Below are 12,220 nucleotides of genomic sequence, written 5' to 3' on the forward strand. Positions count from 1 at the left end.
ACTCAGCTGGTTTGGTTTCTGAGCCATGGTCCAGATGGGGATCTTTCTGTGGGTGAAGGTGTCTTATCGTCTTCCTCTCCTCCTCAAGTCATTGTGGGCTTTTAGCAGTTCCAGTTCTCAGTAAGGAGCTTCTGATGAAGACAATGGAGTTTAGTGTTTAGTAATTTACACAGTGCATGGTGTAATATTGATGAACCAATATTTGCCATGTTGATAAGTGTTATTTTTCCAGGTATCCCTTTCTCACTTGAAATAAAACAAAATAAAATAAAAAACAGCAAAAAATCCAAACTCAACATCCCAGGTAAACAATTCTCCAGTCATTGGTTTTTCCTTCAGGCACCCAACCTGGGCAGGCCTTTGTTTCCTGCAGAGACTGCTGGCAACTGTATATTATCTGTCATGCCCATGTATTTTTATGAGAATCAATTGCAGACTTTACCCAGGCTGGCTCCTGCAACCAATCAGTTCATTCCAGCCTCTGCGGGGAGATAAACAGACCTAGGTGAGAAGGCTGTCCTAGCTGTGCAGGGGCTGTCTTTTGACTGTTTTTAGTACAGTACTCTAGGGTTAGGAACTGTGTTATCTTAGGGCTTCTGACCTTTACTAGGCTCAGTTACAGGGAGTGTTCTCAAAGCCTTTGTTTCTAGTGTTCCCAAGCCTTCTCCCAAACCCTGGATTGTCCTGTGGATAATCAACTGAGAACCCTTTTTTTAGGAATAGAATCTTTGGGTGGCCAGGAGAAAAGGAAGCTGATTTCAGGTCCAGCTGTTCGGATCCTTGAGGACATACTGCCTGCTCGTCCATGTAAGTGAGGACTTCGGATTCCAGTACCATACTTCTCTGTCACCACGATGTATTTCATTTCTTACTGAAATATTCCCATTTGCTCTCAGTTGTCTTGTTCAAAAAGAGAAGGTGCTTCAGCTTCCTGCCCATATATTTGATTTCCATAACTTTTTTCTCCCCTTTCCTGAGTTGAGATTAAAAAGAGCAATTTCTCTTCTCTTCCAAAGCCCTTAGTACTTCAGGAAGGACTGTGTTCCAAAAGGGATGACATCATCTTTTTATTTTTCTGCTTCAGGATTTAAATAGAAGAAATGTGATCTACTTGCATGATAAGTCTGATTTGGCTAGAGCATGAAGTATAAATGGCTTTGGAATAAGAATCAAAAGAACCTTTTAACCTCTTTTCTTTTCCTACCCACCTGGCGCAGTTTATTCCCATATTTAGTTTCTTCGCTGTAATCTAATGAAACAGTAGCTCTATCATACGGGAACGGTGGCTGGGAAAATTTCCCAGTGGCTGGCCTAATTCTCCAGCTCTCTGTACTTGTTTCTCCCCTCCTCCCATTCCAGACCATGGCCCTCCACCCCCGCAGAGTCCGGCTGAAGCCCTGGCTTGTGGCCCAGGTGGATAGTGGCCTCTATCCTGGGCTCATCTGGCTACATAGGGACTCCAAGCGCTTCCAGATTCCCTGGAAACATGCTACCCGGCATAGCCCCCAACAAGAGGAGGAAAATACCATCTTCAAGGTAAGGGCTTCTTCCACCATCTGACTCAAGATTTTTTCAGCTCTGTTTTTTTCTTTTTTTTTTTCATCTATTTTTTTTTTTCATCTATTGTGGCACAGGGAATGCACTAGATCCCAAACACTAATGAACAGAGAGGATGTTTATGATAGGGGTGCCCAACTTTAGTGGCATGGTAATTCCTTTGTTGGCTTACATTTATAAATGGCTGAAGCACTTCATTCTTTCCCATTGGTCCAAGATACTCAGCTCATGTCCCAAAAGATCCAAGATGAGGTCGACCACAGTCCTGTGAGTGATTGTAATGATGTTGTGGCAGAGGCTGGTCAGTCTTCTATCTCATGAGTAGCTTTAGTTCTCACCCTCAAGATACAGAGAAATGAGTTTCCTTTTCTTGCTTGACTTATAAGCTGGAAGTCAGAAGCAAAATCCAATTCCTGCCAGGACCTCTCAAGACTGATTCATGAGTTTCTTGGTGAGGCTAGATGGGAGAAAAGGCAGGGAGCGTAGGCTGAGGGCTCAAAGAAGAGCCATTCCAGAAATGTTTCCCACCCAGGTCAGTTATCTCAGGTGTATAAAAAGAGAGGCCAAGAGAAAACTGGCCTGAGGGTACTTAGAAAGTAAATGAACTCTCTTAATTTAGATATTAAATAAGAATATAAAAGATATAAGGAGGACATCTCTAAACCAGTACCAGTTATTAGCTTTGGCATTGAGAAAGGGATGGCCCGAGTTGAGATTAACAAGAACAATTTCCCTTCTCTTCCAAAGCCCTTGGTACTTCAGCTGGCCTCCTCTTAGGGTCTTGGTCAGAAGCTGGGTTAGCTGCTAAAGTATCTGGCAGTGGCTGGCCATGGGGGAAGAGGCTGATTCCTAAGAGCTTCACTCATCAGAGGGAACTGTGTGCTCAGGGCTTGAGGAATGGAGGGCTGTGGGGAGGCTGCTTTATAATATTTACATCTGTATATCTGTTTGAGGAATGGTGAGGGAGGTCCTGTGGAAGCTAGGAGAAGAGTGTGGGTGCTTTCAGAGATTGCAAGCTCTGATGGGCCTTTGGTGGGATAAGCAGGCAGGGCACTAGCATTAAATGGGCCCCTGCTATGTAGCCTACATCTATTAGCTCCTTTAATTTTCATGATGACCCAGGTGTTACCTTCGTGTTGTAGACACCCAAGTTGAGCATCAGAGGGGCAAAGTAACTGCCAAAATCATGCAGCTAGTAAGTGGTGGAGCCAGGATATAAACACAGGTCTGTCTGCTTCCCATTATCATTCTATCCCTTCTGACCAGATTCAAATGCTACTACCATTATGTATGTGTGGTCTTGAGCAAGTTACTTCATGTCTCTGTACTTCAGTTTCCTCTTCAGTAAAATTGGGGTGAAAGTAGTCTTACCTGCCTTATTGGATTATTGTGAGAATCAGTGAAATAATGTATATGATTTGTAAAGTACTTCCCAAATGCAAGGTTTATTTTCATTGTAGGGAGAGAAATACGGATCTGCAGAGTGACTGAGATCTCTTAGAAGCAAGACCCTGAGGTTTGAACAGAGTAATGTTTACGAATCACAGTCATTGCTTTGTGGTACATCAAAGGTCCTCCTTTGTTGATGCTGAAGGTCCAACCATAAAGGGTATTGCCCTCTGCTATGTCAGCCTTAGGTCGTCACTGTCATTCATGTGGGTCCTGGGGAATGGCTGTGTGGTGAGCAGGAAACTGGGGCTGTGGTTCGGGTGAGTCTGTCTGCCCTCCATGGAGAGGCGGGGCTTTAGGGAGCCACAGAAATTTGCAGAACTGTGCCAAAGTCTTGCACAGCCTGTATCAGCCAGGTGAGGCCAGAGTGGGAGAAGGGACAAAGGCTCAAACAAAGAGAAGGGAAAATATGGGAAGGCAGCAGCCAGCTATCACCAGTGCATTAGTCAGAGTTCTCTAGGGAAACAGAATAGACGGTACACACACACACACACACACACACACACACACACACACACACACACACATATAATGTAAATACTATGAGACTTATTATAGGAATTGGCTCATGTGACTGTGGGGATGGGCAAAGTCCAAATTCCATAGGATGGGCTACAAGCTGGGAACTCTGATGAATGTTTTCAATAAATGCTCCAGGAGAAGCTGGCTGGCTGAAGTAAAGATGGAGCCTCTTCCTTCTGACTGTTGAAATCATCAGTTCTCCTTTTAAGGCCTTCAACTGATTGGATGAAACTTCTTTCATTGTTGAAGGCAGTCTCCTCAGTTGATTGTAGATGTAGTCAGCCATAGATGCAATCAGCTTAGTGATGATTTAAATCCACAAAATAGCCTCACTGTCACAATCAGGCCAGTGTTTGCTTGACCAAACAACTGGACACCATAACTGAACTTAGCCATCACAACCAAGTCACTGGAGATGTGCCTTCCTGAGACTAGGGGGTCAGATGGAAGGAGTCAGCACAACTTCGTCAGACCTCTTTATTCCACACCACAAAACAAATGGAGGGGTCTGAGAAGAGGGTAAGAGGAAATGAATCTGAACTGAAGGAGGAGGGATTTATATTAGCTATTGGAAGAAACTTCCTTATGATTGTGAGGCTCTGAGGGGGATCAGAGATATCTAAGAATGGCTGGAAGCATAATTAATTTCATCTAGAGGAAGAAGTCTGTGGTCAGAAGCAGAGGCAGGGAGTTGGGCTTGGACAAGGTGATCTGCCCTGTCAGCTTGAAAGAGTTGGTGTGCCTGTTTCCTGTCTCGAGTTCTCTGCTAACGATACCCATCTTTTCTACATTGCAACACAAATCATACTTCCAAAAAAAGAGATCTGGGAATAGGTTGGCAGTGGAGGAGAGTGGATATCCTGTCAGCAGAAATCAAAACACCTGTTAGACCTGGAAGTGGGATGGGGCTTCTACTCCCTGCTTTGTTCCTGAGGACCTTGCTTTCCTTTTTCTCACTAGGGAGGCTACCTTGTACCCCTCACCTGGGGAAAGCATTGTGAGTTCCCATATTTGAAAACCAGTGAGGAGAAGTCAAGGTGGTTTTGGGCCATGCCACTGGCCACTGGTGTGGCTGACAGCATGTTTCCAACAAAGTGGGGATTTGAAGAAATAGGGAAAGGTACGGAGTGTGGCTTTATCAGGACTTTAGGCCCTCAGGCAGTGGGGTGAACTGAACCCCTGGTGAGTGCTTCCTGTTCTCTTAAGGGCTATTAGTCCCAAAGCATCTGATTTCTATAACCCTTCATTTCTACATCAGATTGGAGACTGAAGGGAGGGGAACAGCAAGGCCAAACTCTTCGGATCATCTGCCATCCCCCTTTGCCTTACTTCTTATTATTTAAGTAACTCAAGTAAAAAACAAATAAGCACCCACCCCCCTCAAAAATTAACTGAAATCCTGCTATCCAAAGTTATTGTTATCATTTTTGTGCATATCCCTACAGATGTTTTATTTTCCACCTCTTCACTACAACACTGTAGTCTGGCAGGTGCTGGTACCAATACTCGAGATGCAGCTACTCTTTTTAAAAAATTGTGTTTGCTTATGGCTTACCGTCCTTGAGGCCTGGCCTTGCCTGTTCCTAAAGGCGGTGTTTGCGTATAGTGGGGTTGGTGTGGTGCAGCAGTCAGGCAGTGGTGTGTGTACATATGTATGAGAGCCGGTGAGCACATGCCCTACAGTAGTTCTGGGCCATGGCAGCCATTCACTGTGGTTTCCCATTCCTCAGGCCTGGGCTGTGGAGACAGGAAAATACCAGGAAGGGGTGGATGACCCTGACCCGGCTAAATGGAAGGCTCAGCTCCGCTGTGCTCTCAACAAGAGCAGGGAATTCAACCTGATGTATGATGGCACGAAGGAGGTACCCATGAACCCAGTGAAGATATATCAAGTGTGCGACATCCCCCAGCCCCAGGGCTCGATCATTAACCCAGGTGAGGCTCCCGCTGCTGGAGAGAAGATAGGCAGTTGCCAGGTCCGGGGATGGCTTCTTAAAGTCAGTTGCCCCCAAAACAGCCTAACTAAGAAAGTTTAAGACTGGTAAAGCAGGAAAACCTTTTGCTGGGAAGGGCCCAGAGCACTCAGAGAACAAAAGACGTAGATTCAACAAAATGATTTTGCTCATTTAGGGGAATGGTTATTAGCCCAATTGCTTAAAGCATTAGAAAGTAGAGTATAAAATCTTTCTGTAAAAATAGCCTTTTTCTCAGGACACCACTGAGTTAAGAGGCCACATGGTTTAGAAGGAGGAGAAGTTAAGACTTGGAAGTTTGAGTTCTATACCTGGCTTTTATCACTTTGCCATTTGTGTGCCATTGATGCAATCACTTTACCCCTAGAGCCTCAGTTTCTTCAGCTGTAAATTGTGGGGTCTCATCTTTCCTGCCTAATTCAAAGGCTATTGTAAAAGTCAATTGACTTGACATATGAAGTTCTTTTTAAATGTTGGATGTGTAATCATTTAATTTGTAGGATAATTTTGCTAAAAGACTATCACCTGATCATCGTATTTACCCAGTGCTTAGTCAGCACAGACCAAAAGCCAGACAATTTAGAATTGTACTCTAGGGAATCCAGTGATGCCCTGAAATGAGGGCCTGTTCTTCACAATAAGCTTACAAGGATGAGAAGTTAGTGTCCTCAAGTCTGTAAGAGGGCTAGGGTTAGAGTAGAGATTAAGAGATTTCTAGGAGAAGGGAGTAGGGTCTGGAGCTCCTGAATAGGGGAGGAGAAGAAAGCTTACATTGGGCTCTTAGGGTGAGTTGGATCCAGGGGTTAAATACAGCCTCAGTTCCTCTTTTTATCTAGGACATTGAGGGTAGATGCTGAAATTGAGGGGCAGCCTCTGTGCTAGTCATCTCTAGATCGTGGGGTGGGTTGGCTGCAGGGATGACAATGCAAACCAAACTGCTCACCTGCAGGCTTGTTTGTCTGTGTCTTGAGTAGGATCCACAGGGTCTGCTCCTTGGGATGAGAAGGATAATGATGTGGATGAAGAAGATGAGGAAGATGAGCTCGATCAGTCACAGCACCATGTTCCCATTCATGATACCTTCACCTGCCTGAACATCGATGGTGAGTGTATGAGGGCCACCGAGGACTTTTACCCTGGTACTGCTGACCGCTTGGTCACACTGTACTAGGAGCAGTGACTGGGTCCTGTGGTCAAGCTGCTGGTGTTTAGCAAGTGGGAGTCACTGGTAAGAGAACCCCACTGGCTCAGCTATCCCAGTGGGGTAGGTTCTAGTCATAGAAAAAATCTTCTGAATCTTAGGTGATAATTCAAGGAAATACAAATTTAAATTCATCTTAATCCCATGCAAAAATATAAAAGCTGTTATAAATTTTGCCTATTTCCTTCAGGCCAAGCACAGATGTCACTTTCATGAGGTGAAGGCAAACCCTTCTGAAATTTCCCTTGGTATAAATTCTGTGCCCCTTCGACAGAGCATGTACGAAATTTTCTGTTGCACATTCTGAGGGTTCTGGAATACAGGTTGACCTGCTCTTCTGCATTATCTTCACCTCTTCACCTCTACTGTCCAATGAAATATTTTTAGACAAATGGCATATATTCAGTTGAGCAGCTTTTCACCACCTTTCTAGTACCATCTGGAAGCTATGGGTCAAATGAGGTACTTGTGCCATCTAGAAAATCTATATCCAGATGCTTTTTCCAGGATTTTAGGGTACCCCAATCTAAAAGATGCCTCAGGCTTTAAGAATCAGGAAGTGATTGTACTGTCTGTCTACTCACCCTCTTTTATTTATATCTTTGCAACCAAGTGGTGAGGAAAAAAAAATTTATAGAGGTGTTTCAGGTCAAAATTGCCACATGTTATGTTCACACGTAGTGAAAATTTAAGAGTTGGACATATGGAAATCTTCCCAAATCCTTGGCTGACTTATTCTTTCAATCTCACTCCTTAAAAGGATATAACCTATTTCCAGGATTCAGATTTCCTATTTATATTCATAATTTATTAAAGCTAATATTTTGGGTCCTTATGTTATGGGCTGTTTGAGTGTCTTTTGGAAAGATGTGGCACGAATATTAAAAACAAAAAAGTAAAATGGGTACATAGATTTAACCAGACTTGAACACAAAAGGTCAAAGAAGTATTAACCTCTGTGATTTCAGAGCTGTTGGGGCAGAGGAAGAAGAATTGTTGAAGAATAGATACCTAAGAGGTGAGGCTAGGAGGGGAAATCTGTAGACTTTGGAGGGAGCCAACTTTAACAGTATCAGAGAAATGTGGATTTTTTTCACCTTTTTTGAAAAAAGAGATTTAATTGGATAATTTGAATAAATAATACTTTCACTTGGTTTAAAATCATAATGGTCCAGAAAGATAATCAATTGAAAGGTTTCCCTTCCATCCTGTCCCCCAGCCTCCTGGTTCCTTCCCTGAGGAGACACATCTTTTCAGGTTCTTGAGTATCCTTCCAGAGATATTTTATGCATGTAAAAGTATTTGTTTGATTATAAATTAACAATTATTTGAAGCTAATCAACTAATACAGTTGAGTTCATTTTATGGGAGACAACCAACTTCTATTTGATATGTGGGACCAAATTTTGCAACGAGGAACCTTTCACTCATGCCCATTCTAATTTAACCCCCAGAGGTAACTCCCTTCCTATCTGCTTATCTTCAGCAAACACAAGTTTTCAGAACTATGTGTTTATGAGAGGATTAATATGAGTAGGAAGAAAAGCAGGAGCAGGAGAATTTTATTCTTTTTGTGTTAGTTGAGGGAATCATTGTTGGGCTGGGAGATCACTGCTGGGTCATGGTCCAGTGTTTGACTTGTCTGCTACTCTTGTTAGTTCCTAGAGCCTCAGACCAGGTGTTAAGCATGTGTGGTATGCCTGTCTTCTCCCCCACTTCTGTTCCAGGCTCTCCCATAGCACCAGCCAGCGTGGGCAACTCCAGCCCTGAAGCAGTGTGGCCCAAAACGGAACCTGTGGAGATGGAAGTACCCCAGGCACCTATACAGCCTTTCTATAGTTCTCCCGAGCTGTGGATCAGCTCTCTCCCCAGTAAGTGAAACCTGATCTCTGTTGCTTGATCTTCAGCTCCAATTATGGTCCCTTTCCTGTCCTGCCTTCTGCCTCCATTTCTTTGCCATGTATGGAATAACTTCCTGTCTCACAGGTGCCCTCTGTGCCTGGCTCCTGGCTGGCTGATGAGTCACCAGGGAAGAAGTAAAGTCACGTCAGTCCATGCCTACTTGCCCATGGAAATGCTCTGGTTGGTTACAGCTCCCGGTTTCTCACCCCTTAGGTGGGTGGGAGTCTGGCTAGGGGATTCGGAGACAAGGCCAGTTGTAGGATAGAGAGGTTAATGGCCATTAATTTGGTCAAGGAGGCTCTGTGTTTGAGGAGCTTTGGCACCCACAGGGAAGGAAAATCTCTTTTCTAAATTCAAGAATCCATCTTATTGCCTCAGTCTCCTTTTCACACTCTATGTGGTGGGGGTGTTAGTACCAGAAACTGAAATTTTGCCCAAGAGGTAAGTAGCTTTGGTAAGACCTGTAAGGTTTGATGGATACTTGTTGAGTGAAGATTTACTCTGCTGGGAACTGTGTCCTTTTATGGACATATTGTTAGAACAGATCCATAGTGTGTGCTCACATGTGCATTTTTGGAAAGACGGTTTGGTATTTCTTCTTGTTCCTTTGGTTTCTTTAAACAGTGAGCCAAAAATGAGACACAAACCAGATATCTTAGTTTAGATCTCCTTTCAATGCCCATTGCTGTGGAGACTCAGTATGAGATGGGAAGACAGGACCCAATACATTGCTTGGTAAAATGCTAGCCCCTAGGGTGTGATGATTGAATGGAGATGGTATGAATGGACCTTGAACTGTTTGCTTTAAGACAAACTTTTTTTTTAATGCAATTTTATTGAGATATATTCACATACTGTATAATACAACCAAGGAATACAATCAGTGGCTCACAGTATCACCACATAGCTGTGCATTCATCACCACAATCAATTCTAGGACATTTTCATTACTTCAAAAAAATAAAAAAAAAATAAAAAAAGAACATCCAAAACATCCCATACCCCTTATCCCCCCCCCATTATTTATTTATTTACTTATTTTTATTTTATTACTCATCTGCCCATGTATTGGATAAAGGGAGTGTCAGTCACAAGGTTTTCACAATCAAACGGTCACTCCATAAAAGCTATGTAGTTATATTATCATCATCAAGAATCAAGGCTACTGGATAACAGTTCAATTGTTTCAGGTATTTCCTTCCATCTATTCTAAAACACTCAAAACTAAAAAGGAATATCTATATAATACATAAGAATAACCTCCAGAATGACCTCTCAACTCCATTTGAGATTTCTCAGCCACTGAAACTTTATTTTATTTAATTTATCTTCTCCTTTTGGTCAGGAAGGCTTTCTCAATCCCACGATGCTAGGGCCAGGCTTTCCCTGGGAGTCATGTCCCACATTGCCAGGAAGACTTACACCCCTGGGAGTCATATCCCATGTAGAGGGGAGGGTAGTTTATTTGCAGGGTTGGCTTAGAAAAAGAGGTCACATCTTAGCAACAGAAGAGATTTTCTGGGGGTGACTCTTAGGAATACCTATAAGTAGGCTTAGCTACTCCTTTGCAGGGAAAAATTTTGTAAGGACAAGCCCCAGAATCAAGGGTTTGGCTTATAAAATTGAGAGTCCCTAATGCTTGAGAGAATAGCTGGAGTTCCCCAGCTGGGGAAGTTTAATACTTCCATGTTTTCCCCCAGTCCCTCAAGGGGACTTAGCAAATACTTTTTTATTTTCTTCAAGGCAACCTTTTGAGTGAAATTCCAGGGATATTTTGATGTCTCCCTTTATTGTGGACAGCTTTGGCATTGGCCTACCTGAAAGCTGACTGAAGGGTGGCTTGATCTTTATGGACTTGCATGAGTCTTAAGGATAGACAAAGAGAGAAGTAGAGCAGGGTTCTCACTGTCTTCTCACCTTGCAGTGACTGACCTGGACATCAAGTTTCAGTACCGTGGGAAAGAGTATGGGCAGACCATGACAGTGAGCAACCCCCAGGGCTGCCGACTCTTCTACGGTGACCTGGGTCCCATGCCTGATCAGGAGGAGCTCTTTGGTCCTGTCAGCCTGGAACAGGTTAAGTTTCCAAGTCCAGAGCATATCACCAATGAGAAGCAGAAGCTGTTCACCAGCAAGCTGCTGGACGTCATGGACAGAGGACTGATCCTGGAGGTTAGCGGTCATGCCATTTATGCCATCAGGCTGTGCCAGTGCAAGGTCTACTGGTCTGGGCCATGTGCCCCATCACTTGTTGCCCCCAACCTGATTGAGAGACAAAAGAAGGTCAAACTGTTTTGCCTGGAAACATTCCTTAGTGGTGAGTCTTTTTTCAGTAAGCCTGTGGTGGGAAGTGCTTCCTGAGAGTACATTTTCCTCTCTTCCTCCCTCTTTTCTTGCTTGGCTCTCCAAAGATCTTAGCCAAAAAGTGTCTTTTGGAGAAAGCAAGGGAGAGGAGAGCCTTGGTTCTGAACAATGAAAGTGACCAAGTCAATGAAAAAGGGACCTCTTGAAAGCTATATATTTGGATGTTATTTTTAGGTTGGCTGTGGCTCCTTCAGTGGCAGAAGAGGGATGCAGCCTTGTTATTACCCACCAAATGTGACCAGTTTATCTTTAACTTTGGAAGGTGACCCAGTTCATCATATTAAGCAAGACATTCACTCTTTTCTTTTGGGAAATATCTGAGTGGTGAATTCAATCAGAAATTTTAGGGAGAACACTGAAATGTGGACCTTATAATGTGTTTGAACCCCAAGTGGGTTTAGATCAACAACATCCAATAGAATTCTCTGAAATGATAGAAATGTTCTATATCCCTGCTGTCCATTATGGTAGCCACTAGCCATGAGTGGCTAGTGGGCACTTAAATGTGGCTAAGGAACTATTTCATTTTAATTAACTTCAATTTTATAGCCACATGTACTAGTGGCCACCATACTGAATAGCACAAAAGATCATATTTATTGAGTAGATATAGAGTGACTCAGTATCCCAAACTTGCTTTCCACCTGCAGATCTCATTGCCCATCAGAAAGGACAGATAGAGAAGCAGCCACCATTTGAGATCTACTTATGCTTTGGGGAAGAATGGCCAGATGGGAAACCTCCAGAAAGGAAACTCATCTTGGTTCAGGTGAGAAGACCAGAATATGTCAACAACTCTTCTCCTTTTAGGCCAGTGCTTTAGCCCCCAAGTTCAGGTGACAGCTCTGAAATTTTTCCATACTCTTAGTTTGAGCCTTGAATGGGGATTAATCAGCCTGTGTGGGTTCTAATCCCATCAGATGGTGGTGGCAGACTCAGGCTTTGTACTGTAGGACCAAGGTCAAAGTGGTTGACCTTATCTTTGATCCTCTTACTAACATTAGAATCTTGCTGACCTAATAGAGTATGACCCTTTTCAGCTTTTCTTACAAAAGCCTTTTGAGTTGCTCCTAGGAATGTGAGCTTATTTGAGGAAGTGACAGCAAGGTCACTTGGGCTTACCCCCCTGCAGTTGTGCAGTGAGGCAGACAATGGATTAAATTTGGTTAAATGTCAAGTCTTGCTGATTAAGAAGCCATTTATTTAGGTATGTGATGTGAGGCTACACCTAAGTTCTTTACCTGTGTTTTGC

At 43.4% G+C, this 12,220-nt stretch overlaps 1 protein-coding gene across 4 annotated transcripts in view; it reads left to right on the forward strand.

Moving 5' to 3' along the window:
* IRF6 (interferon regulatory factor 6) overlaps nucleotides 1-12,220 on the forward strand; it is a 46,003-nt gene that overhangs the window by 31,323 nt on the left and 2,460 nt on the right. For all 4 annotated transcript variants that reach the window (XM_037824687.1, XM_037824681.1, XM_037824693.1 and 1 more), the window contains exons 2-8: nucleotides 718-807; nucleotides 1,360-1,536; nucleotides 5,259-5,463; nucleotides 6,476-6,604; nucleotides 8,430-8,573; nucleotides 10,529-10,921; nucleotides 11,619-11,737. In XM_037824687.1, the coding sequence (XP_037680615.1) occupies nucleotides 1,363-1,536; nucleotides 5,259-5,463; nucleotides 6,476-6,604; nucleotides 8,430-8,573; nucleotides 10,529-10,921; nucleotides 11,619-11,737 (1,164 nt within the window). In that variant the 5' untranslated portion in view covers nucleotides 718-807; nucleotides 1,360-1,362. The remainder of the gene's footprint in view (nucleotides 1-717; nucleotides 808-1,359; nucleotides 1,537-5,258; nucleotides 5,464-6,475; nucleotides 6,605-8,429; nucleotides 8,574-10,528; nucleotides 10,922-11,618; nucleotides 11,738-12,220) is intronic.

The sequence above is a fragment of the Choloepus didactylus genome, chromosome 2 (assembly GCF_015220235.1).
Source record: "Choloepus didactylus isolate mChoDid1 chromosome 2, mChoDid1.pri, whole genome shotgun sequence".
In the NCBI taxonomy this organism is placed as follows: domain Eukaryota; kingdom Metazoa; phylum Chordata; class Mammalia; order Pilosa; family Megalonychidae; genus Choloepus; species Choloepus didactylus.